Source organism: Ambystoma mexicanum, chromosome 7p, assembly GCF_040938575.1.
Source record: "Ambystoma mexicanum isolate Mex_15411 chromosome 7p, UKY_AmexF1_1, whole genome shotgun sequence".
Lineage (NCBI taxonomy): Eukaryota > Metazoa > Chordata > Amphibia > Caudata > Ambystomatidae > Ambystoma > Ambystoma mexicanum.
Genome location: NC_090939.1, coordinates 169416964 through 169444253, shown reverse-complemented (window position 1 = coordinate 169444253; position 27290 = coordinate 169416964). Strand labels below are relative to the sequence as shown.

Below are 27290 nucleotides of genomic sequence, written 5' to 3'. Positions count from 1 at the left end.
ACGATCAACATAGTTTCCGATAGCTCCACTGTCGATGTATGCCTTTATAGCATGCAACCGCCGAGGCTGTCTCGGATCCAGGAGGACCATTGGCATGATGAAATGCGAGGTCAAAGAGTTTGTTTTCAAGCTCGGCAAGCGGACCTCTACGCTTGTTGGGCTTGGTCGTTTCCCGAATCAGGTTCCGTTAGATTGTTGTCAGTGGCTCCAACCACCTTCTTGGGTGGTTTTACAGGACAATCTCGTAAAAAGTGGCCAGAAGCCCCGCAATAAAGACATAATTGCTTCTGCCGCCTTCTTTCTCGTTCCTTCTGAGTTAACGGTCCTTTAACTCCACCGATTTGCATAGGTTCTGAAACGTCGGTACCCTTGGGGTTAGCGTGAGTTTTGATCAACACTCAGGTTTCAAACTTAGATCAATCTGCTTTTCTATTCTGAAGTCTGTGATCAAGTTGGACCACTAAGTCTATGTATTCCGCGCAGGCTTGGGGCGGATTTACGATTTGAGCTAGAACGTCTTTAAGTTCTCCGCGCAGGCCTCGATGAAATAATGTGATCCTTTTATTTTCTGGCCACCCTGTTTCCACAATCAACCTATTAAAGGTGGCGATGAAGGATAAGAGATCCTGGTTACCTTGTCGTAAGGATAGCAGTTCGTTGTCCAGGGCCTGTCCCTGGGAGCGTCGAGCGAATAATCTTTCCATGCTTGCCTGGAAGCCTTGAAAATCCTGGAGAATTGGGTCATCTTGACTTACCAAAGGAACTGACCAATCGGCAGCACAGCCGCTGAGATAAGATAATACAAAAGCTACCTTGGTTTGGTCATTAGGGAAGGCCCCAGGTCTGCATAGAAGTTGTAGGCGACATTGGTTCATGAAAACGGTATATTTCTTGGGGTCCCCAGCAAAACGTTCAGGCGGGGCCAGTGGCATATTTCCAGGTAGATTGATTTGTACCGGGTTATTCGAAACCACAGGAGTGGGATTACCCCCGGAACCAGGTAACGGAGTTTGTCCTGCCTGACCTTGCAACAGCTGTTTGGCCAGGTCATCAGTTTGTTCCTTGGATAGGGTCAGTTCTCTCCTGAGAGCGTTAGTCTCCTGGCGGGCGGAATGTACTTCTGCCCGTAATTCCCCCAAAAGTTGGGCCAGCTGGTTTGTCTCGGAAGTATCCATAGCGCCCGGGTAGGAAATTGTAGGTAGGCTTCGTGTTCTGTAACGCTCACCTGACTCCCACGGAGGTGCTGGCCTGGTTTGGATTGCTGTGGCCTCTTCTAGGGTGATGCGCAGGACTCGGAAGATGGAATGGACCGGACCCCCAAATCTGGCTTGTCTGGCTCGTAGAAATATCCTTCTGTGTGTGAAAAGGGAGTATTAACAATCTGCGGGATAATGCGTAGGCCTCCCACTCCCCTTCTCACCCTCCACGAAACCCTTCTGCGATTCCCCGTGAAGTCTTACCTTAGTGTCTGAAAGGACGAGTTCTCCATCCTGCTTCTGATGCAGGGGCGTGTTGTTATCCAGTTACTTCACTGGATCTCGGATTGGTGAGAGTTCAAGTTCGCTTGACTTTTCCGGTAAGGTATCGTGAGAATTCTGTTGCAAGTTCAAGCTTTAAATAACCATTGTCTGTTTTCTCCATTTCAGGTGCTGAATGAAGATTCCGAGTTAGGGAATGGAACCGTCGAAGGAAAATTCTGGTGAGCCTTTTGATGAGTGGTTCCTCTAGTGTTCTTGCATTAATGCACTAATGCTCGTGTCTTTTTCCCCTTAGGGGCCGGGGTTCGGAAATGCCGAAGATACGGCGCCGACCAGAAGTGAGAAAAGATGTCCCAATAAATATCAGGTAAGTCTTAGATGAGCGTTCCGCTAATGTCCTTGCATTCGCTCCCTAATGCTAATGTCTTTTTCCCCTTAGGGGCCGGGGTTCGGAAATGCTGAAGAAATGGCGCCGACCCCAAGTGAAGAGGGATTGACCCAACAGGTAAGTCTTATGGTGGAAATTAAGCCTTTCTTATTCTCTTCCCTAGCTCACCTTAGTTCTTGTCTTTTTCTCCTTTAGGCGCTGAAATGCAGCGGAAGATCCAGATGGTCGCTGATGGCCAAGAAGGCGCCTAGTAAAGGTGAGTGGAATGCTGCGCTGCAGCGAGCTATGCGATGTGCTTTTAAAAATGAATGTCTTCCCTTTAGGATCGACGGCGAGATGACTCTGGAATGCGGATTAAGCAGGTAATGTCTCTTCTTTCTCCTGTTCTCCTCTCTTCTCCCTTTACAGGTGTTCCAGGATCCTGTCAGGCGTGGCTGGAGTCCGGATGCAGGAGCAGACACGGTGAGCGTCCAGCTGCTAGGTGCAGAACAACGCGAAGCGTGAGTTGCTGCTTGGGCGTGGCTTAAATAGCCTTCAAAGTAGTTCCAGGTATGTATTCTTCCTCCGGCCACACCCGTGTGGTAAAGTAGTCCCATAGGTAAAATAGTCCCATTCAGGCCTCTAGGTGGCCTGGATGTTTCAGCACGGTCTGCATCAGGTAAGTTCACACCAAGCACTTAACACAAAGTCATCCTTTATGAGCCTGGCGCCAAAGGCGCCAGGACTGAGTCCAAAGGGCCCCTACCTGGGGCCGCTGGGACTTCCCTCGGGAACATGATGTCTGCCTCTGGGGTTGCTGGGCCCGGTCTGGCTCCTTGGGGGTAGGCATCATGACAGCGAGACCGTCTTCTCTTGGCCTCGTGCCGTTGGTAAAGGAAACCTTCCTTCTCTTCGGGACAGAGCTGAAAAAGCTCAGATGCCCTGGCGATCATAGCGTGGAAAGATCCAATCTCGTCAAGGGGGGCGGGGGGGAGGCGATGGGAACTCCGTCCCGTCGTCGCCACCGTCGTCATCCGTACCCGTTGTGGCCGTGTCCGTTCCTGTGTCATCCCCAGGTACGGGGGACGTGGGCAAAGGCTGAGCAGGCCGCGAGGGCTGAAAAGGCGGGGCTGGATGGATCCGTCCTCTCTTGTTTGGGGGACTTCCCGACGGACCTGGCTCTGGCTCCTCCATCAGGCCTGGTTCCGGCTCCTCGTCGGTGGTAGGGGCAATCTCGTCCTTCTCTCCGAACAGAAGGATTGTATTGCCAACAAAATGGCCACCGAGTTGTCCTGCGGCTTTGGAAGCGACGAGCGCAACGGTTGACTAGGAACCTCGCCGGCGCTCTCGTCATCCCCTTCGTCGGGATCTCTCCCGTGGGACCGGGCCTCTTCCACGCCCACGTCGAGGCCCTCCAAGACTTCAACCAGTTCCTCCTCGGAGGCGGTGTCCGTGTCCACAATGGTCACTAGCTCTCCCCCCTTTCCGCCGGGGTCTTCACGGGGGTCTTCTCAATGGGCCTGAAAGAGGCTTCCCTCTGCGGTGGCAGGGAAACTCTGGGCCCCGAGGTCGTCTCCACTGGTGTAGCCTCCTCTGGGTGCGCCAGGGCCGCCGCGACTTCCTCGATACAGCCTTGGCCGGGTGAATTAAGGCCTTCAAACCCTTTCTGCGGGCCTGTGGCCTTCACCTGGGGGGGGTGGGGGGGGTCACCGCCTCGGTCCCCCACAGCTGGATCCTTCAAGATCGACCGGGGCCTCTCCAGAAGCTTCACCGGGTTCTCAGCCTTCCTCTTCCCTGAGCCAGAGCATTGGCTCGTGGTCGATGGCACTGGAGAGGATGCGCCCTGCCTAGCAGCCGGACCGTTCAGCGCTCCTGGTGCCCGCGGACTCGTGGTGCTTTGCCTTTTGTTGGGCCCCCGTCACCGGGGCGCCCTCACAGGACTTAGAAGACCGCTCGGACTTCTCACCGGACGGGCTCTTTCCTTCCAGCCAGTTGGAGAGACAAAGGTGTCGGTCCCTGATGGTCCGTTCCGACATGTTCCTGCAAAACGCACAGTCCTTCTCCACTTGCGTTTTGTCCTCATCAAGACAGTAAAGACATTTCGAGTGCTCGTCCTCCTTGAACACATTCTGCAGCTGGCATCCAGGGCAAACCCTGAACAGCTTTCTGGGCGTCGAGCTTCCTTTCTCCTGGGCCATGTCCGGGTAGGCCACAGAAACTTCTGGACTCCTCCAAGAAGCGCAACTCGACAAAAACTTCACCATTGAGGGGCGAAGAAAATCCGAAACGGGTCCCCGTTGATCAGATGTAGACACGGTGGAGCTTGAGGCTCTATTTGACTGAAAAATGAGAAAATCTCTTTGAAAAAGCGCGAAAACGCAGCAAAAGCTCGAGAGCTAAACACGAGGACTCCCAACACTTGAACGTGCTGTAAAAATCTGAGGATGGCTGCCAGGGGAGGGGCTTAGGGAGAGGGCAGTCATTGGGGCAGTATGACCCAGAAATCAGGGATTGGTTACTACGAAGAAAGACAGATCAGAAACGAAACTGATACTGATTTTTTTCTTTACCAAGGATTCCCGGCCTGACGACGGGGAAAATTCATGAGCATGTGAATCCATGCCAGACCCCATGCTGGAGAAATTATGTAATTTCTGCCACAGTGTTGGTTTCTCTACCAATAACCAGATTTCAAATAAAAGAATACATGCTTTGCATTCACAGAGGCATGTGGGTCCAGTAGCAGCAAGGCTGATAGTTTTAATGTGCGGGCACAGCTTCATGAGAAAGCTCTATCCTGGACTATTCTAGCATATGGATTGTGGGCTGTGAACGTTACTGATATTAATGTATTGTGGGCACAGCTTAACGAAAATGTAAAATGCTGTTAATTTACTGTATTTTTCATGCTACCCTAGAGAACAGGTTGCATATTTTATGGGTCCCCACATCTCAAACTGCATTGAGATTTACTCTAGAATAAATGACTTGACCCAAGGAATTATCTTTCTGAAGGGTGGTTCTCCCACTGATTCCTAATCTATAATATTTTCTCAAGTGAAGTGGTCTTCAGAAACCACCTACCAGGGGGTGTAGCGCGGCTCAATGCCACTACCTGCCCCCACGCCCTTTCGGGCTAGTTCAAGTACAGTCATCCAGGACCTCAGTTCCACGATTTCCACCTAGCACTGTGTTGCTGAGGCACTACAGAACCTATGGGGTATATGAGCTACCTGCCACGAGGGACAACTTAGGAGGGCAATAACGAATCTGTGGGAGGAACATCGATCAAAAAGAACATTAGCGAGAGGCAAGCAATTTGTTCCGCTAATGGATCCCTTCCTTCCAACGACTCCTGAGCTATGATGTACCGCTAGGGAAGTCATTGATCTGTGGGTGTCTGGGAGAAGCAGCAAGAAGACCACCCTACCGAAGAGCATCCTGTCCTGAAAGGGAATCCAAGCACGAATTTGGCAAACTTGTGCAGCGAGACCCAAGCAGCTGCTTGACAAATGTCAAAGACAGACCCTGCCTCTGCAGGGAAGCGATGGCAGCCAAGCTTGAATGAGCTGCGAGACCCTCAAGCACATCTCTCCCAGCCACAGTCTAGCATTCCAAGATACAGAGGATGATCCACCTTAACAGGGTCGGTTTACGTCAGACCTCACAGAATGGGTGCCAGCACAAGGCACAAACAGCTGGTCATCTTTACTAATGTCCCTCGTCCGAGAGGGATGCAGTAGCCGAGGGCCAACATCAGATCCAGCCGATGGAACCTTAACCAACAAGAATGGAGGGGGCTCAAGCACCCATCAAGAAGTCAACACGAAATTCAAATCCCACACAAACTGGTGTGGGGGAACTGGTTGCACAGCCCCAGCAAAAATGCATAATGGCGGGCCGGGGTGGAGTGGGTGAGAATAGTGAAGAACGTCTTGCTTGGGGGTTCTTTTAACTACATATATGGCATCCAAATAGGCCTTCACAGTGCCAATTTGGAGGCCCGTCTAGGTGAACGAAGCAGAAAACCTAACCCAAAACAGAAGAGTTAGGACAGGTGAAAGGCTTCAGACTCCCCCCTCCACTCCCCCAAGATACCAAGCTGAGAACGTACGCAACCATGCATGCATAAAGGGACTTATTGGGGGGACATTTTGCCCGGCATCGAATCCCACTCCTTGCCTCAGCAGCCAAGCATGAAAGTTCAAACCTCTGACATTCGGGTGGAGGATCTGGCATTGCAACTGGGAGAGCGGGTACACTATCGACGGGAAGGACGTGTCCAGAGCAATTAAAATCAACATGGACCCGAACAGGCACAGCCTCCCGAGGACTAGCAGTATAACAGATCTGCGGTAATGCATGGAGAAAGTCCCACTCAACAGTCAAGGTGTCCACCCAGAGTTTCCTGACTTGGAAGTTACCTGGAGCAGAACAACTTGCACTTCCTGTTTACACTGGAGGCGAATAGCTGCACCCAAGGACTTTACCCACAAATAATATCTACTCCAGTACGCCCTTGCGGAAGTGCCATTCATGCAAGTCTGTCTTGATTTTCAAGGCATCCAATACGAGGTTCTCTCACCAGAGCCCAGAATCTTGCTCCTCGGCACAGAGACAAGGACCTCAAACCAATGCATGGCCACCTTGTGGTCCAGGAGGACCAGCATGCACTTGCCCCATAAAGAGGGAAGAAAAGCAACTTGGGACAGCCGGATTGCTTGCAGATTCAGGGTTTCAGACGGAGATCAAAGTCTGCTCACCATAAGGTGAATAGGAGAACACCCCAATGCTTCAAGGATGCATTTGTGACAACTATCAGTTGGGACCAAGGCTGCCAGAGCAACCTCTCCAGTGGTTGCTCAGGGACCACCATACAAAGCACAGTCCAACATGTTAGCCTGGAACTGATACAACTGAAGTAGCCACTGAACAGACCTCCCACGCAGTCGGGCCTCGAACCACAAGAATGCAGTAAGCCAGGATGCGTAAGCATGCCGAGGACGAATCCAACATCCGAGACATGGACCCAATGTAAAAGGTTAGCCACTTGGCTCTCGGGTTGGAAAGCCCTGCTCAGAGTTGTGCAGGACAGCACCATCATCCAAAGGGGCTCAGACAGCAAGTATTGGGACTTCAAGTTCAGGAAGAAGCCCAAACTGTGCAACAGACTGCACATCAGTACAGATGTGCTGTATCTAGTGTAGGGGAGCAGGCCCAAACAAGCCAGTTGTCCAGGTAGGGGAAGACATCTATACCTAACTTCATAAGGTGAGCTGCAACCTTTGCCAGCAGTTCGTTGAAGACCCTGGGTGTATTTGAATGGATTGTGGGAGGATCCCACCGCAAATCGTTCCTGTCCTAGAAATGGATCAGCACATGGAAGCAGGTGTCCTGAAGGTCTAGGGATACCAGCCAGTCCTGCAGATTGAGGGCTTGCTGGATCTGGGCCAACGGGACATCTGAAACTGGTCCTTGCAAGCATACAAATTCAAGAGCCTCAAGAATGGGACGTAAGCCACAGTCATCCTACAAAACCAGACACCAACCCCTGCCTAGTTCTGGGGTGAGAGGTGAACCCCTGAACCTCTCATACATTCTTCTGGGCTCACTCGCTATGGCACTAATTTGGGGAAATATTTATGCACCTCAACAGAAACTATTCATCAGCTGCAACTTGCATTAACAAATTCAATAAATGCCAGGACCATGGTGTTACTAGACAACCATTAGTAAACTATATGGCTTTTTACCCATTTTTCTTCTCACAAATTGTGAACTAAAATTTGCCATTTCAATACTTTTGTGCTCGCTATATTCAGTGGCTCATGCTAATTTGGAGAAATATTTAGGCTCCTCCACTGAAAATATTTACTAACTATAATGGACCAGGAATCATTTGGAATTCTGGTGCCCACTCAGAAGCCATACGCCCCCCCTATATACCAAAAGATACCTCCACCATTGTTCAGTGACACAACCACCCCTTTCCCCACCCACCCAACGTAGGGGCCCATATTTAAAGTGACAGGTCATCCCAGAAACCAGTGTTCAGCCTGCAGGACACCGGTCAGATCCAACAGGGGCAGGCTCAGCCCTGCGACGGGACACAGATTACACAATAACACCCACCATTGCAAAAAGAAGCAAGATAAAAAAACATTACCATAAGGAACATCAATGCATCTTATGTATAATTAAAATACACAAGATCCACCTATACCCCTTTACTGCACTCCACCAAATCCCAAGTCATCCCCCAGAAAAATGCATAGTTGCTCCCAGGAACACAGCCTATACTACTTCCCATGACTTGACAAAGTCCTCAATTTAGCAACTCAATTTTTTACCTACCTTAATGCACCCAAACATCACGGTACTGGCACAAGGGTGCTGGCTCCCAATGAGGGCAGAGATTTTTTTTAATGTTTTATTGGTTAAATACTTTTGTTTTAAAACCTTTAACATTATTCCTTTAGCACATAAGTGCTTTCATATTAAGTATCCAAAGTCTATCAAATAGTCCAATGTCCCTCCCAGACTGTTATCTTCAAGAATCATGGTCTAAAACTATCTCCACAAATTTCAGGGCTGCAATGGTTATTCCCGTTTTCTCCAATGCCATTATTTCCCACCATTCCTCTTCAGATCTTGGAGTGCACGATTGCATACAACTCCCCAGAAATGTAGTTCTTAATTCAGTAAGAGAAGTGCAGTTCAGCATCGAATGTCTAATTGTTTCAATCTGCCCTTGTTCTTTGCAGAAGCGACATGTAGCATCCTGGGGCTTGATCCGTTTTCTTATTAGCAAGACTTCTTTAGAGGCCAAGATGTTCAGTCTATATCGCATAAGAAGAGCTCTATAATCTGGACGATGAAAATTTTCTAAGACACTTGGGCGGTAGATTTAACTTCTACAGTTCCCAGGTAATATTTGGACATGCTGTGTGAATGCTCATTACTTCCAATGTTTCCATCCAATCTCTTTCCTGCAGTTTTCCCTTTGCCTTATTAGGGTTCATTCTCAACATTTCTACCTCAATGTGCTTTATCTGCAGGTGTTCCTTACATCTGCTTTTCCATATTTTCAGATGTTTATCTTTAGTTTCTTTCGAGTTGTTCAGTATAACAAATGGCACCGGGGGTTGGATTTATAATACATTTTCGATAGACATGGTTTTCCACATAACCACTGGCATCAGCGATTGGAGTCTTAACTCATGTCTTATTGAATTCACCGACTGAGTTCGACAGCCTCAATAACTTTCTCCAAAGAAAAGGCCTCTCAAACATCCCAGATTCTCCAAGATAGGTTTAGTAATACCTCCGACCCATATATCAAAACTGCCACCACCTTTTGTTTATAAAAAAGGTGAGGTTTGGGATCAATGAGAATGTTCCATAGTCTATGCACGGCTCTCATCCGATTTGTAAGTTGTGTTACCTTTTCTTTGAATAGCAGGTATTGCCCTTTTTCATTAACGTTTTTGTTAATAAGTACTCCTAGATCGATCTTACTATTTCTAGCTTCTGGTTATCAATAAACCAACTAAAAATGTTTTCTTTTTTTGGATGCCACACACCAACTTCATTAACAAGATCTTAGATTTTTCCACATTAACCCTCATCTCATTTTCATCCAGAAAACCCTTAAATGCGTTAAGTCGCTGCAGTAGTCGGATTTCCGTCTGGTCAATAAAGACTATCGTCTGCATATAGAATCCATGGGAATCACACCTTCCATTTAAGGGGGGCGGGGGGAATGCCTGAACATTCCTTTGCGAATCATCCATGTCAGCCATATACAGGGCAAATAAAAAAGGTGGCCAACTCACACCCTTGTTTTATTCCAGCGTAGGTGTTTATTTTCCTTGAAGGGGAACCCTCTTGACAATCGCACATGTACAGATGTGTCAGTGTAAAGGGCTTGGATGGCTTCAAGCAGGTCCTCTGGGCAGTTCCACTGCTTCAATTTCGATCAAAGTCTCGGCTAACTCCATCGAACGCTTGTTCCAGATCGATAAATCCTAAGTAGATTTTAGTCTTTGTTTCCAAGGCTCGCTGTTTCAGCAGGTTCAAAATGAATACGTTTAGTGATGTTCCCACACCACTTATAAACCCAGTTTCCCGGGGATCAAGTATGTCAGCCTTTGTTGCCCAGCTGTTTAAGTCCCTCAATAATAATGATGCAAACAGTTTCCCTATAGAGTCTAATAAGGCTATTGGCCTGTAATTGCTCGGTTCCCCACAATCTCCTTTCTTGTAGATCGGGACTATTATTGCTTCCTTCCAAGACGATGGTACTGTCCGGGTTTTTAATACTTGGGTGAATAGCGAGTCGATAAGAACTCCAACTTTACTTATTCTCCTTCAGCGTATAGTTTGATATCTTATTGGGCCCTGCTGCCCTTGAAGAGCTTAACCTATTAATCATCCATATTATTTCAGTAAAATCACATTTTAAAATCGTCCATCCTTTCGATTCTTTACTGCTCATAGTGATTAATTGCCATCTCGTTCTTAAATAGTTTCGTATAAATTGTGTACCCACCGTTCTTTCGAGACTTGTACCATTGCAACTGCTGCTTGGAAATCTTCACCATTAATATCATCCCATAGATATCTGCCGCCAGCATTTCTTTCAGAATCGCACTGGGCTCTATTAGCCCTGGTTGCACTAATCCAGTTCTGCCTTGCAGTCTTTCATCCGTAATGATCTTAAATCAGCTCTATATTTTTTCCTTTTAGCCACCACATTTGTTCTAAGCATGCTTTCTCACCATTGTTCTTTTCATACTAGAGTCTTTGATTTCAAAATCTTTTAATAGCCATCCATACTCAACCTCATCTGGGCTATCATAGACTAATCTTTCATATCGCACAGCCAGCGTAGGACTTTCCTTCTGCTTTATTCTCAATTGGTTTTTCCCCCAGGTAACTTCCACTGGGACAAGCTTCAATCTTTCGTTCTTTCTTACCAGCAGTTAATTTCAATCCTTAGTAGATCGTGATCACTTGACGTTTGTTTTTTCACTTCAAAAGCCTTAATCAATTGCAAAGTATTACCTGATACAAAACAATTTCTTTTTTTTAAAAATCCCAACAAGCTAGATTAGTTCCATTTGCTCAGCTGGCAGCGCCTTGGAGGTCTCCCTTAGTAAGGCCATTTAACATCCCGATTTCGCCGATTCCCATTTCATTTATCCATCTTGGAGCTCTTCACTCTAATTGTCATTCAGTTTTTGGATTTCCCTCTTTGCTTAACAATTTGATATTTAGATCTCCAACTATCATAATTGATTCTTTTCCTCCACCATTGACTTGTCCACTTCATCCATTATATCTTTTATGGATTTCTCTGTTGAACACATTAACACTCCAGTATGTATTAATTATTAGTATTTTAAGATCCCGCTTCTCCAGCCTCTTAATTCTTATAATCTGTATGGATGGGTTGGGAATCCGATGTTCTACAACCTGCAAATCACTATCAGTTTTAATTAAAGTTGCAAGACCTGCATGAGGCCTTCCCTTCCCTTGCTGGAGTCACAAACTTCATACCCTTTGCATAGTGGTTTCGTTATTAACCATGTTTCTTGAAGGCACAGTACTTCATATCGCACCAGAGAGTTACACTCATCTGTAAGTAAATGTTTAAGTCTCTCTCTGGCCTCATTTCTTTCATTCTAGTTTTTCTTTTTTGCTGCTAATGCTCCTGCCATCCAAGACCAATCAGGAGTCTTCTCTGTTTGTTGTGTAGATTGTTACTTTCAACTGCTTTCTAGAGGCAAATCTCCTGATCTTCAATGGGTAAGGGCCCTTCCAAATCCTCATCTTTCTTTCCTGTTAATTTCGTTTTCAATTTATTTTGGGTGGATGATATCCTCTGATCTTAGTTTCAGTCCCCCGACGGGACCACTTTTCCTTATCAACTGTTTTGTTATCCAACTTTGTGTTTTAATATGGTTTCCACTTTTTTTGAATGGACTCCTTTCTTTCAGAACACTAATGGGATTTCGGGAGTTTCTAGCCCGATCTTTCACTTCACTCATCTCCTAGCCTAACAGGTCAAATTTGTCTGCCGCCTCCAATAATGATTCTTTAACCACCAGCGATCTCAGAGGACGAATCACCCGGTCCATCCGTTCTTCATTGGTGAATTCCACTATTAACATATCATCGGATACAAATCTCATCGTGGGAATCTGCCGGAGGAGCTTCACAATTCTTTCTCCATTTAGGACATCAACTTCGAGTATTTCACAATTCTCACCAATCATACTTTCTTTAGCCTTTCTTCCCTCTGATTTCTCACTGTCTATCCTTTGTCATCTGTAAGTCAATCTTACTTTTATTCTCACTAACTGCCTTTTGTTCCTGCTTGTACTTTTCCTTCTTTCCGTTTACCTTTAAGGACTCAATTCTTCTTTCTTCAAGGGATTTGAATTGATATGGATTTTTTTCTTTCTCCGACTTAGGCTTTACAATTCTCCTTCTCCTTAGCAGTTTCCCCTACTGGTTTTAATATTCACCTCCTTTTTCTTATTCAAAAGAGCTAGCTCTGCATTAGGCTTGGCTGACAGAACTCGCACTTGCTTTTCAATTTCTTCCCACTCCGATGAACTAAGATTATCCCATTCCTCCTCCTCTTGATTTTTCTTGATGTACTATCGGGTCACTCAATCCTGCTTGAGAGTCACAGGCATACTACTCAGTTTTTAACCTAACATCAAGGTGCTGGCACAAGGGTGCTGGCTCCCAATGTAGAGCAAAGTCATTTTACAATTTTGGTCTTCAAATCTGTCCTTGGCCTACCTGCTTCTTAAGTTACCCATCACCTCTCAAACATACACCTTGTAAGCAGTGGAAAGGCACCCCTCAGGGACGTTTGCCTAATCCCTCAGTTACAGTCCACTCACAAGTCCTACATCTCCTTACCACCACCAAATCCTGCATGCCCCATTACAGTTTCAATTATTCGCTCTACTGAATTTAAGTGAAATTCTCAGCTTTCTATGGTTGGTTAAATGCCACAACCCTCACTGTGCTTGAAGATTAAGTTCCTACAGAAACCCAACAATCCCAAGATGTAGAGTATGGTGTAATGCATCAAATGTTCTGGTCTTCATTAATCCACTGGTTATTCAGCAATTGCTACTTGTCTCATGTACCTGGTTCTGGTAGAAGGCTTGATCCGTTATAGCGCCCATCGGTCACTACTGGTGGCCACGCTGCACTTCACATGTAGAAATGTCCTGAGGCTTTTAATCTCTTTCATATAGAAAGGTCTTTCTTTTGCTAGAAAAGCTAATTTTAAAAGCAGCACAGCCTTGTTTATTGAAATTAAGAATGTTTGAGGATATAGTGAAAGAAACCTGGCCCGCCCCAGTGTACCAATAACTACCCACACTAGATAATTCCTTAAAAACACCAGAATAAAATTATACTTACCTGGTCTGTAAATCCATTGATAACACTGAGGTGTTCTGAAGGGTAGGAGGCGAAGATCCCAGCAGTCGCTTGAGGGCCGGCCACAGTCCAGTTTCCACCACTAAACGCATGCAAAGCATCTGCATATATGAAAATCAAAGAAGTGGAGACTCACTGAGATGCTGAGCAGCAAGTAGCCATTGTTGAATAGTCTAAAGGTTTGAGGCTTTGCCCAGAATTATAAGTTAATTATGGAGCCTTTGGTTGTAAACAGGAACACCACCACAATTACAGTTTTAGTTCTCAAACAGTACCAGGTGTGCGCATCAAAATATTTCTTCCTGCCCGGACAACTAGCAGCTGATGCCGGCCCCATTTAAGGGCACTGCCAACACCCCTGTCGGGGCACACCGGCAAACAGGTCTACTGCCCCACCTCCCTGAGTACTGTCTTTTGTAGCTCGCCTCCTCACAAACACCAGCTGATATGACACAGGCCGCCCTACGAGATACTATGACTAAGGTAATGAAGGCTAGATCTCCCGTCTCGCCAGTCTACACATCCATTTGCCCTTTCATTGTAGCCATCCATCTATTCCTTTATCTACCCTCCACTAAAGAGGCTACTGTTCACCCTTGTACCACAGCTTTACTCACAATTCATGGTTGCCTACACCACCAAAATGTGCACTTACCGTGGATGTTCGCCATGCCGCTGAGTAGTACGCATGTTCTAGACATTTGTGCTGTACTTAGTCTCCCTTTTAACGTAATCCAGTCATCCTCCCACCTAAAATTGTTACTGCTGCAGCCCCCCCCAGCCCCCTCCGGGAAGAAAGATCTTCCCGATTGGCGCAGGTAGATCAATGGCCCTTCGCTCCACCTCATGGCCTGTCCCACCTGGTGCCACTAATGGGGACTAAAACAACATCAACTCTCTGTAAGCTTCAATACTAATCACCCATACTCTACACTGTTCTGAACTGCACACTGTGACATACACACCAAATTAGAGGTCCCTTAGATTATTCATAAGAGGCAAAATCCCCCGAGTGGGCTCAGATACGACTAGGGGCTACACACTGGGGTGCAGTCGTCGCCTCCTACACAGCAGTTCTGCTTGGTGCCAATATTGGCACTAGGCCCAGAAGAAAGTGGTTGCACTTCTATACACCACTGAAACCGGTCCGCCAATTTTTTTCTTGGGGTTTATCCCCATCAATTTAGGGATCCACTTTTCTTTGAACACTTGTGTGCATGACATTCTGCACAAAGCTCTTCGAAATTTGAGCCTTGCTTTTATACATTGTAACTTTATTTTTGAGTTCAAGAAGCAGGAAAATGAAAGTAAAAAATGTTCCTGTCTGATGGGTACAGCGCGAAGTGTCCTGAAAGTGTTTTTAGCTGTGCTGTTTGTTGCCTTATATAAAATGGTAGGGCAAGCCGCTCTGTCCCCCTCACCCTGGATGTGCGGCACTTCACCGACATCTAGGGACAAGCCACCACAGGAGGGCACAGTTAGTATGGTTGGAGGGCAAGTTAAGTTGTACAAGATGACATGACTGACCAACAATTAGTCAACCGTACACCTTTAAGTCCCTGTGCGAGTACGTTTGGGTGGGTGAGTAACCTGTACCAAAACCCTTAGTCCTTTAGTGCGTTTGTCGGACTCTTGTTGCCATAATCCAAACATGAATTCTGCAAAACAGTTACTGCACAAGAACTACCCTGCCTCCTTCTCATGTGGTCCATTTACTGGTATGCACGCCTGAAGTAGTGTTGGGCAGAAACTTGTGCAGTTCCCTTAGGGACCAATGCAAAAGGTTTAAGACTCAGGTGTTGGCAGTAAACCCAATTGGTAGCAGTCTGCACCACCCAGATTTACCTGGTAGCTGTGGCTGAGCAGTCAAGACTTCTCTCAAGAAGAGTTAGACAGTATATAGAGTATACACATTAGGTACAAAAATACAGTAGCACAAGCAAACACTGACCAGAGCTTTGGTATAAAAGTATATAATTATTTAAAAACACACTTGTAAAAATACACTGGCACTAATATGTCAAGCAAGTTCAAACAGTCACTAGAAATATATACACCTCCCTGATTAATTATTCGACAAGTCTTAGGAAAAGAACACCACTTATTATCAATACAGAGGTGAGTGCTTAACCAAGATGGCACTCCAATCATTATTTAAAAAGGGAGGGAAAAGGCAGAATTAGGAAGGCACACAATACCAACACTTTTAAAAGAATCACAGCAAGTCAAGAAAGGCAGAGTCTACTGTAGAGCAAAAAGTTAATAGGCCAGGCCCACTCTTGGAGAGAGCAAGGCGGAATGTGCCCAAGATCACACAGTTGAAGTACACTTTAAAAGTCTTTGCAGATAGTTCAAAAGGAGTTGGATCAGTTCAGAAAAGTTAGTTTACAGGTCCCAGGTCACCCCAGGAGAGAGTCTCAAGGATTTACAGAACACCTTGAATAGTCTGTTGCAAGGGAGACCAGGAGGGACACAGTACCTGAAATGGTGAGAAAGCTCCAGCGGGGGCAGTTGTTCCTGGCAGCGGGTGCAAGTTGGTGCTTCGTCCAGGGGAAGAGAAGATCTCGACATTGAGGAAAGCTGGAGGTCGTTGCACTGCCAGGGAAGAAACCAGCCGCTGAGTTTCCTGGGTTAAAAGGTACTACCCTTTTATTCGCGGTAGTGGTGAAGCGTGGCTATCCGGCCGCCGGGGTGCTTGGCACGGGCGATTCGACCATGAGATGATCCAGGAAGGCGAAAAGAGGGAAAACTGGTTAACCCCACCAGTTCAAAGGAAGAAGACTCTCCAGGAAGAAGATCTTCTCTGTCGTTGGGAAGTGGTGAGTCGGTTCAGCAGGGCTCCACCGGTGGTGTCGTTGCAGGTTGGCTCAGCTTCTCCCTCTTCGGATTCTTTAGGTCCTGTGGCGACTTCTCAAGTTCCAGTCCCCAAAGACCTGCTTTTATGCATAAACCCCCCATTCACCAGTCCTAGCTGTCACTCAAACATGCTAAGTGGGGAACTGAGCCAATCACACAAGAGTGCGGATTGAGTTGCCGAGGCAGTCCAGGGTGCCTATCCCTCCCCCCCCACACATCCTGTAAACCCAGACAGAGTGGCACCACTTTTGGAGGCTTCTGTGCAGAAGCCCGCCAAAAGTGGAACAAAGGGCTCGACTTGGGTTGGAGTTACAGAGGCAAACACAAACGCCATTTTAAAACCGAGTCCTGGCAAAAAGACCCAACCGGGGAATAAATATTATAACCCAGTGGTATCTTTAACATTGCACCAAAAAAGTGATGCATTTAAAATGAATTGGAAAATCCCATAGGAAATATTGCGGTGGAATATTTCGCGTGGTAACCACTGCCACCAGCCAGAAACTCGACGAAGGGGGACTGCACAGTACCCCCTCGAAAAAAAACAGACCCAGGGGCAATCTAATTGCCCCTACCTGTACTTCCACACAATGATGGTTTGTACTGGTTCTGTTCACAAATTGATGGCACTCGGACACAAACTGCGCAAGAAACTTAAACCCCTAGAAGACATCCTTGCCAACGCAATATAATCACTCAGCACAGACCTCCAAACCGAAGCATTGGAATGTTCCAACATTGCACGTTCCCTCCAATGCGATGAGCAAAATGCACACCACCGCCACGGACATGGTAGGTCTCTGAAAAGACAGTTACTGATGTGCACAACGCCCTTCACATGATGGTGCACACTCCGTACTGGGACCGACCTGCCGTGTTTGCGGAAAGGAAAAATCACTTTCAAAAAGGTTTGTCGATCCTTGCTGAGTGCGAGTAGGGAAGGGGTGGCGACATCCACCCAAGGAACATTCTTCAGCAACTGGACTTCCTGCAGACCCCAAGCCGTTCCTAGTTCTCCATTGCACGATCGCCCCTCGATATCTTCACACTTGTCAACCAGCAGGATTCAAGAGGACATGCTCATCACATGCTTCTACAAATGAACAGCCATCCAATTAAGGTTTTCATCGACACAGGTGCCAAAGTGGATGTGATGGGGATAATCTGCATATCCTCAACCACCACAGCTCAGCAAACGCCAATATTTTCACATATGGATCAGTGTTCCATTCCCTGCATAGGAAACAGTCAAACTAAGACACAGAAGGAGAACCAGATATCTACGTTCGTACTCTGTACAGAACTGTGGCCTTTTTGTAATTTTTCCGACCCGCTCGGGGCCTGCTTAGCACCTTCCCCACACCTGCAGCCCTCTTCCTTTTCTCCCTCTCCCGTGCCCTCCTCCTAGTCCACCCTTGCATCGTTAATGGCCCTTTGTGCCCATATTACTCAACTCACTAGGGCACCCCCGAAGCCTAGGGCCCCAAGGCAAAGGACAGCTCATGAAGAGGCACTTCCAAATCTTGTCGGCAGTAGAGGCGTGACGCGCACATCCGTCACCCAGCAGCGACTAACTAGGTACGTGGGGTGCGGCTAGGGTGGTGACACCAATCACTGCACCTCATTTAGCTGACCAACCTCTCTATCTAGCTTTTCATCTTTCATATTTTATAGCTTATTCCCATTTAAGAACACAGTGGTATGGTAGCCTTTACTCGCATTTAAACCATTACTTCAGCTAGCCAGGCTATAACCACCCCTCACATTCTCCTACATATATTTAGCCTTCTTCACTTATCAGCCACAGCCAGCTTTCTTCTCACATCTATAACGTTAGCCACCAGTCTCATCTAGATAAAATTGTCAAGTTTAACATGTTCCACATCTAGACAGAATTGTGAGGTTCAGTATGTGTCACATCTAGCTAGTGACGCCATCAAACAACCTTACTAAAAAAAATGTTTTTTAAATCCACCCTCTGCATACACCTCCCAAACTCTTACTAAATACAACCATACCTCGAATGTACAACAAACCGCACACACTTCACTACCGTACCACACTTAGCCTTGCACAACAAACAGCACATGACAACACACAACTGAAAAGCACACCCAAGCTCAGCAACCTGTGTAAACCAAACTGAGGCTGCCAACCACACATCACAGCTCTCTTGCCTTCCACCCCGCTTAGTCCTACTAACCTTCCTACCTTCTTCCCTTTTCAGATCCACCAGGGAACCGATAGTGTACGGTATAAATACTCTTAACAGTCTACCATTTTGAGAAACCTAGGCGTTTCCTCCCACAATCTAGGAATCTCGAATATAGGTGCGTTTCTCATTGTCTACCATTTTGAGAACCAGAAGACGACTGGGAAACAAGAATCCCAGGAGGAACCCATTACCCACAACTTACATATTCTTCCCTAACCAATGGGCGGAGGGGGCGAACACCCACGTCCACATACTGTTTGCCCACAGAGGATTCTTAGATAAGGTCCCCACATGGGATCGGCTGAGAGGGACAAGAATCCTCCAACCTAAACATCACCAACCCCAGGGCGGGGAAACACCCCCGCATCAGCCAGGTACACATAGCACTAGAGGAAAACTGCCACTCCTCAACATGCCTGCCAACTAGGTGCCCAAACAACAATTCCAATCACACAGGATAATCATATATATTGAGCGCAGAAACACAAAGAGGTAAGGAAAACCTGCTAACCCAATTCTAAAACCTCACATTTCTGCATACACTTCTCATACAGAAACTCACACAACCTCTTTGCACAGCAATCTAGACATACTTCACCACATTGCAACAACAGACTCATAACCCGGCACGTGGAAATTTGCACCAGACATCATCACAACCATCACTTTCTATTCCCACTACATCCTACTAACCCTCCCCCCTTTATTAACACCCTCCTTTTCAGATCCGCCAGAGCACCATGCAACCACTCCGGTGGTGACCATGCGCGGTACAAATACCTTTAACATTAACGTATATCCCTTAGTAAACAAGCCTCAAGGCACATGTCCTGAACTTATTGTGCAACATTTTTCTTCACAGTTTCAACGCCAGGGCAAACTAAAAGGCGGTCTGATCTCCTACAGTACCATCTCCATAACAAGCTTGAAGTGAAAGCGCCAGAACAGACACGAGTCACAGGCTCAATTGAGCCATTGGGTTTTGCAAACCTGACCTAGTCAAAGACCACCATCAACTGTAGCAGGATACTTGATCCAGTAAATCACATGTGTGACATGGGCTGTACTTCTAAAAGCATGAGCTTCGGCTTTTCCTCGCTGAGGTTTTCCAACAGGAGAGCTGCCATGTTATACAGCACATCCTCGCCTGCTCATCGCTGCGGTCCACCGTGTTTTGGCCCCATCAACTTGGTGCCTTACTGCCACCTTCTGCTGTAGTGAAAGACCTGGGCATCAAGTTATCAGCATCCCCGTCCATGCGGGCCCAAGTGAGCGCAGTTATCAGTCGGTTGAGTTCGAACTTCGCATTATTTGTAAGGTTTTTCCTCAAAACCTTTTTGGTTTTCCACCTAATCTCTTGCGTATCCTTTTCGCTTGATCAAGAACTGCACAGCAACAAACTCTGGAGAGTGTTCATAACTCTAGAAAGTGCCCAACTCGAGTTTAACAAGACCACTCAAATGTTACAGGTATATTTTTCTCAAATGGCATGCAAGCAGACAGATCAAAGGTTGACATTCTGGCACCCACCCTGGCTCTTCCCAACCTTCCTGCACTTCGGCTTTTCCTAGTACCGCAGAGCTATTGTGCCAGATACATACACGATTTTGCAGCAATCTGCAGGATTCTGCCCCCCCATGGCCACCCCCCACCACCAGTACTACCAAGTCGCATACCAAGAAGTCCTATGGACATCATGACACAGAGCATGGCAGGGCTGTGTGGGAGGAGTATTCAAACTATCCTTCGCTACAGGTTCTCGTCTACTTCACCCGCTGCAGTAATTTCCGCTTTACACAAGTTGTGTCTACGGAGTCCCATGTATCATCAAATTTGTCAATGTTCCTTAATTCGATGGGACATATTTTCAATTTTAAGATTATACCTCTCGAGTCACAGGCACTACTGGTCTCGTACAAAGGCCTGCAGTCTCGCAAGGACTATTCGAACCCCTGGGTTTCCGTCAACTACTATGGACAGGGAAGTAGGGAGAATAAATTAAAAAAAACACCACACACACCCGTCATGTGATCACCAACTACCTATTGTCCTTCACAACTCTGGGTGCAGGATCACAACATACAATACAGACGTAGCCAAAAACCAGATTGAATGGGATGCTCCCAATCTCTAAGTCGGGGTAGAGCAGAAAGGGAAAATAAGGGTAGAGCAGAAAGGGAAAATAAGGGTAGAGCAGAAAGGGAAAATAAGGGTAGAGCAGAAAGGGAAAATAAAACAATGTGACTGGTCACAATGCTGACCAGACAGAAAACGTAAGTGACCAGCATACTGGTGTGTCTAGTGCCCACTCACAAGGACCGGACTAGATTGGATGCCCTCCCGCTGACAGTCTCATATCAAAAGGAATGATGAGATATGATGTGGCATTTTTAACGCGCCTGTTCACAAGTGTTTCTAGGCGCGACAAGACGAGGAGGGGGCCGGGGTGTGATGATCACCAATACGAATTTCATATTACGGCCTACTTCCAACATGGCCGTCGCTTCTGCACTTAGAAATAACCTACGGTGCAGCCTAGTAGTTCCTGATTCCAAGATGGCTGCCGCCTCAGCACCTAACCCGATCATACTACACAGGATAGTGGTTCATTCCCAGGAAGCTTCGCAAACCTCTGTCATCACTTCCCGTTTACTCTCTTATTGCCTGGCAACTCCAGGAGGAAGACGCGTTGCTACTCTCGTAGGAGCCAGCAGTCGCTTCGTAAGTTTGTCTTGTTAGGACTGCAAAACATCCCTTTATTCACTTCTTGCGCCTTACTCACAAGTTCCTTTCTTACTTCATAGGAATCAGCTGGGTACCTTTCATGTTCATTCCCGAAGCCGAATCTGGGCAAACTATGTCAGTGCGTGAGTAAGCCCCGTGCTTTGAAAGCACAATTTGCGCTCCCCTCCAGGGAACTTCTAGGTAATTAACTGTCAACTATCTATTCTTCTCGGCAATCTCGCGGTTGTCAGAGGCCCGCTATTTACAGAGAATCTTTCTTTGCAACTAGATCTCTTCTCTGGAACTTCTCAGGCAAACCTTATCCTTCCAGGCTGGCTCAAAAAGGCTTGAAAGTAAAAGGGTAGGCTTCTCCTTGGCCTATGCTAATACTCCCATCTTAGAGTGGAGTCTAATTTTCTACTACTTATCCTCTCCCTCTCTTCTGTTTCTTCAGTACAATTTTACCTTCTGCCAAACCCAAAGGAGATTCCTTATCCACCTTACATACATTTGTACTACCTTATTTGGAAATGGTACCACCCAAAGGACACAAAATGAGTGCCCCAATGTTTTGTGCCTTAAAACAAAATGTATGCATTCAGTTTGTAAGCAAGGAACACCTTTTGGCTTATAGAGTAGCCAATTTGCTTACTCCAAACACAAGCAGAATCATACATGAACACCCAGGGTGGGGGAGACAACCAATCAGGTTGCTTGGATTGCGGGCCGAATCCCACAATCCTAGCCAGCGTTCCTAGCAGCTTGATGGCCGCTTCCCCCACTGCGGCCTCCGGCCTACCCCACTCACTATATTCTTTGTGCATCTGCAAACGCCGCTGCTCCAGCATCCGTCCTGGGCAGCTGTGGAAATCCGCATGGAGCCCCGCCTGTCATCTCCACAGTGGCCATCTAAGTATTTTCTTTTAATGAGCAGGATGCCGGTAGAAGTCACCTTCATTCAGGGGAAATACATTACTATCAGCACCTCGGGTTCCTGGATTGGAAACCTGGGGTGCCAATCGCAAGAACACCTGATCCGGAGGCAACGCCACAAGGGGCCCACTGCACTCTGGACTATAACGTGGCACCCAGGCTAGTACCACCCGATCTGGCTTGTCAGGCGAGGTGTTATTGTCATATTAGAACAGGTTGGGGTCTCTTAAAACGACCAGAAAGTGTGGAATCCAATAGAAGCCTGCATTCTATGCTCCTCGTTGCTTCTCACAACTTCCAGGTCTCCAGCCAACCAGCAAGCGTGTTGTAAAAGGCTACATTCCAAGATTGCCATTGTGGTGCGTATACACTGGGCACTAGGCGAGGCCACGGGAAGCCTTAGGTGAGGCTCCCTTGCACAAGCTCTAACAGCGTTAGAGCCCATACCATTGGGTGGTCATGGGTTGTCTATGACAGTAATCACCACAGCTGTGCTGCTTCGGAAAATCTTTCGGCGTCTGCGTCCTGCATCGATGACGTCGATACGCCGTCCTCAAGGACCTCCTCAGACAGCCGATGTTATAAGTAGGACGTAGCCTCAGTTGTAGTTTTTTTCCCAGAACGTGTGGCACCAATCTTCTGCCAGCATGATCACAGAAATCCTTGCGGAAACTTAAGATGCAAATTGCATAAGAAATTCTGTAGCGAGATAGGCAGGGAGGGAGCGATATGGACTACGTCGGACCATCCCATCGAAAGAACGTTATCAGGTAAGAAAGTAACTTGTTCTTCGAGGGGATTGGGTCATCCGACGTATTCCATATCTATGACAGACTCCCAAAGCAGTACCAACGTAAGGAGGTGGGAAAAGAATTTAGAATGTCCAATCAAATTGCAGAGTAAAGGACCGCCTTGCCAAAGGCCAGATCCTGCCCCCGGATAGAATCGAGGGAGTAGTGACATACAAAGTATGGACCGAAGCCCAGTTGGCTGCATCACAGATGTTACGAATAGGAACACCCCTCTGTAGGGCAGTAGAGGCAGCCATACCCCTGGTAGAATGGGCCCGTAAGCCTACCGGAGGGTCCTTACCCGCCAAGCGGTAACATTCAGAAATTGCCAAGATGATCCATCGAGACAAAGTCTGCTTAGTAACAGCTTGTCCCAAACGCCTTCCAGCGTAAGCAATAAAGAGTTGATCGTCCACTCTGACCCGGGAAATGCATGAAATGTAGAAGCTTAAAGCTCTCCTAGGATCCAGCCTATGGAGCCTCTCCTCTTCCTTACCAGGATGTGGAGGAGGATAAAATGCCGGAAGAACAACATTCTGGCTTAAATGAAATTCCGACCACCTTCGGAAGAAAGGAAGGACGAACTCTAAGGACAACCCTGTCCTTATGAAACACAGTGAAGGGTGGCTTAACTGAAATTGCCTGTAACTCACTCACTCTGCGAGCGGAAGTGACCGCAACTAAAAACACAGCTTTAAGGGTTAACAGTCTCAAAGGACAAGAATGCAAAGGCTCAAAGGGAGCACCCATTAGAAACTTGAGAACAAGGTTCAGATCCAACCGGGCACCTGGAAAGGTGACGGAGGAACACATTAGTGAGCCCTTTCAGAAACTGAGAAATTGAAGGGATTTTAAAATAAGAACACTCTCAGACGAGCGCTTAAATATAGACAGTGCCGCCAGGTAACCTTTAATGGTACCCACTTGCAGGCCCTTGTGGGCCAAAGAAAGCAAAAAAGACAGACCGACAGGAATGTCCCATGAAAAAGGATCCACATACTGAACCCTGCACCAGTTGCAGAACTTTCTCCAATGGCAAAGGGACTTTGTTGCCGGCCGTCTGGCCAAAAGCAACACCTCCATCACGCCTTCAGGGAGGTCCCAATCCTTATACCTCAACCTTTCAGAAGCCAAGCGTGAAGGTTGAGGGATCTGACCTCTGGATGGAGAACCTGACCCCCTCCCGTGAGAGCAGATAGTCTCGGTAGGGAAGACGACGTGGAGGGCAGATGGACAAGTCGAGAAGGTCCGGGTACCACGTCCTCCTGGCCCATGCCAGAGCTGTAAGCGATATTCAATCAACACTACAGCTAAGTCAATGCCTAGTCTGGGATGCTGAGGAAAACCCTTATTGATGTATTTTTATATCCAGTTCAGTACTCTGGATGACAACCCTTGTATAACACCCCCCTCTTAGAATCCTCCTGACCCCACTGAGCCAAGAAGTAGGTTTGTTATTAAAAGGTTTATTTGGACAATTCAACAATATATATCTATCACACTTTTATAATATATTAATATCTGATAGTACACAGACATATGATGTGGATCCACAATGGGTAATGTTACAGTGGTACACTTGATTACTTAGGAGTAGTATAGAGGATGAGGTAGCTGAGAATGCTTCATGGTTTCAAGGAAATGCAATGAGGAATAAAATTCAGTACAGAAATACTTGATATGATTTTAGCAAAAGATAAGATAATCACTTTTTCTCTGGCAATTCACCTCCCTACCCTATGCAATGTAAGAAATGGAAGGAGATGGAAAGAGGAGCACACAGTTCTCAGGAATGCAATCAAATACAATACGAAATCCAGTTCCCCCCCAGCAAGCTTAGAGGAAACAGGTAGGAGTTTGAAACACAGGCCCAAAATGCTTTTTAAATGTGATGGCAATGGATGGGAAAATGTGCCAACTGATTTTAATTCCCTCAAGAGATTCAGGGTGAGTGGGAGATGCGTGTTGGTATTAGTTCAGGCTCACTTTAGCGATGCTCTAGGAGTTATTACCAAGTTGCAAACGGATTTTAACAAAAGAAAGAATGGAGCTGCTATTTTGACAAGTGGAGAAATTGAGCCAAAAATCGCAAATCGCGGTAAATTTCGCGAGTGCGTAAATCGTGATTGCGGAAAAAGTATAAGGAGTAGGAAGTCGGTTCTAGGTTCGTTGGAAAGCCTAGATTCTAAATTTTGTTCCTAGCCCAAACGGTTCCAGAGATACGGACGATTAAATAAAGGTAGTTTTTAGGATTTAAAGTAAACTCAAAATGACAGGTGACAGCTTGCAGCTGCAGAATTGACAGGCGACAGTTGTGCAGCTTTAAAAATGACAGATGACACGATTTCTAGGAGGCAGTTCTACTTAGGTTAAAATATTTTGGATTAGATTATTTTAACTAAGATTGGTTCTGCACAGTTCTGCTAGGTACTCACAATATAAATTTGAACTAGGCCTCGTCACGGATCTGGTCAACACGTCCGGCTGCGGTTCTGTCTGCTCGGCAGGTCAATCAGGCACCGGTTCTGCTCACAGCGATCTGGGTCAGCTCTGCTCTGCTGGTCTAGCCTCTCTGGATTCTGGATGTAACACTGCTTTCTGGGTACTGCTACAGGTTCTTGCAAAAATTCTCGGCAAAATTCAAACAGCTTGCCCGGCTGTTGAATAGTTTGGTTGGTTTTGAGGCCTGCTGAAGAGGATTCAGCTGGTGGATTCAGGCCTCTCTGCTACAAATTCTGGAGTTAATTTCTGCTACAGGTTCTGGAGATTGATGGATTTGAAGTCTGGATCTCTGGATGTGAAGTCGTCGGTCAGCATGCTCCGCAGCAAATGGAATTGAATGTCTCTACCTGTCCCAGCAGTCTCTTTTTATGTGTTTTGAAAATGGGTGTGTGCCTGGGCCTAGCTAAGCCTGCCCCTCTCTACTTGTCATTGGCCCAATTCTCCCCTCTCCCATGATTGGGGGAAGGAAATGGATTGTCATCATGATGAGGTCCGTTTATGGGTCAGAGGATCCTCCCCTGGTCAGTTTGCCCACAAATCTATATTTGATTCAAATACATCTTTCCCAGATACACAATTTGTTGAAATTACATGTACACATTATATATTCCTTATGGTCCATGCTTGTCCGCCTCTGATCTTCCTGGGGGCTTGCATTCAAAAATGACAACATTTTGCGCTTTTTAACTAGTTTTGCAATATCGGACATTTACCCAAAATTACACACATGTGCGCAAGGAGTATGGACATTAATTGATGAAGTGTCAGATTTTTAACATGCAGACATTTGGAGTAAGACCCTATTTTCCGCTAGCAACCCCCCAGAATACACCACAGGGTCCTAACGCCTCTTAAAATGTGCACCGAAAAATCACAAGAATAATGGTATTACTTATAGAATTCTGACAAGTCCGTACTATGAATTATCCATCTTTTTTTAAATTATGCCCTGGTCAAAAAGGGTTGTGGCTTCCCACATCACATGGTGGGATAACTGGTTTATCCACTTCCCCCAAGCCAGCTTGTTCACAGAGGCACAGCTGCCCCCCCAGTTTCTCCCAAGAGGAAGCTATTTTACGACGCCCCCAATATAACATTTGCCTGAGTCAAGGAAGTTGCATTGTTCGGTCCCTTCCAGTTCCCAGGTGCTCCACCCCTAATCTAATCAGAGAGGTGCTACAGGTTCTTTTGGCAAGGGGCAGCAGGATGCAGCTAGGCCTGGGAAGAGTGGCTGTTGATCCAGTTTCAACTCCTGTCGGGGGTAGTTGTCAGGCAGAATTCAGTTTCATTAAGCCAGGTTTCAGCTAAATGTCACTTTTTGTTCCCAGTTTTCTACATTCAAATAAAACTGACAATTTTTACCTATACATTAAATAATTACTTCCTTCAAGTCATTTCAGAATATAGTTTTACATTGTATCCACCTCTTAGCAAGTCTTTCCTTGGTCTGGTTTTGTTTCATTTGTTCAGTTTTACACAAAAGTCTGGTGGTTTTAAAACGCCGGCTTTCTGATAGTGGTGAGTACTGGTAATGCAACCATTTTTGGGATTAAGAAAATGAATTCCCCACAGTTCTGAGTTGCTTTTTGGCAATCAGCATTGCCATTCCCAATGGTTTCAGGCTACTGGGTGTGTAGCCCAATGGTGGTTTTAGGCAGTGCCCTCCTGTGCTCACAACATAGGCAAAAATGGGTGGCAGCCTATCATGTTTTCCCTGTGCACTCTCTGGGGAGTTCTGGCCATCATGATGTTTTCCATGCCAGTACTGCACAGTTTTATGGTAGGGCTTGGATGCATGGGTAAAAACATCCCACAGAGCAATGAGGATCATCCAGGAACCGAACCTCTGCAGCACTTGTGGGATGATGGAGACTGGAGGAAACGCGTACAGCAGTGGGAATGACCACTCCACCACAAACGCGTCTCCTAAGGCTCCTCCTGGAGGAAATTCCTGC

At 46.6% G+C, this 27290-nt stretch overlaps 2 protein-coding genes across 4 annotated transcripts in view; one reads left to right on the top strand and one right to left on the bottom strand.

Annotated features, from left to right (window-relative positions):
* GTPBP8 (GTP binding protein 8) overlaps positions 1-27290 on the top strand; it is a 630806-nt gene that overhangs the window by 451745 nt on the left and 151771 nt on the right. The window lies entirely within an intron of this gene.
* The window catches only part of LOC138525797 (aquaporin-3-like), a 263570-nt gene that overhangs the window by 123145 nt on the left and 113135 nt on the right, over positions 1-27290 (bottom strand). For both annotated transcript variants that reach the window (XM_069636006.1, XM_069636007.1), the window contains exon 4: positions 13297-13415. In XM_069636006.1, the coding sequence (XP_069492107.1) occupies positions 13297-13415 (119 nt within the window). The remainder of the gene's footprint in view (positions 1-13296; positions 13416-27290) is intronic.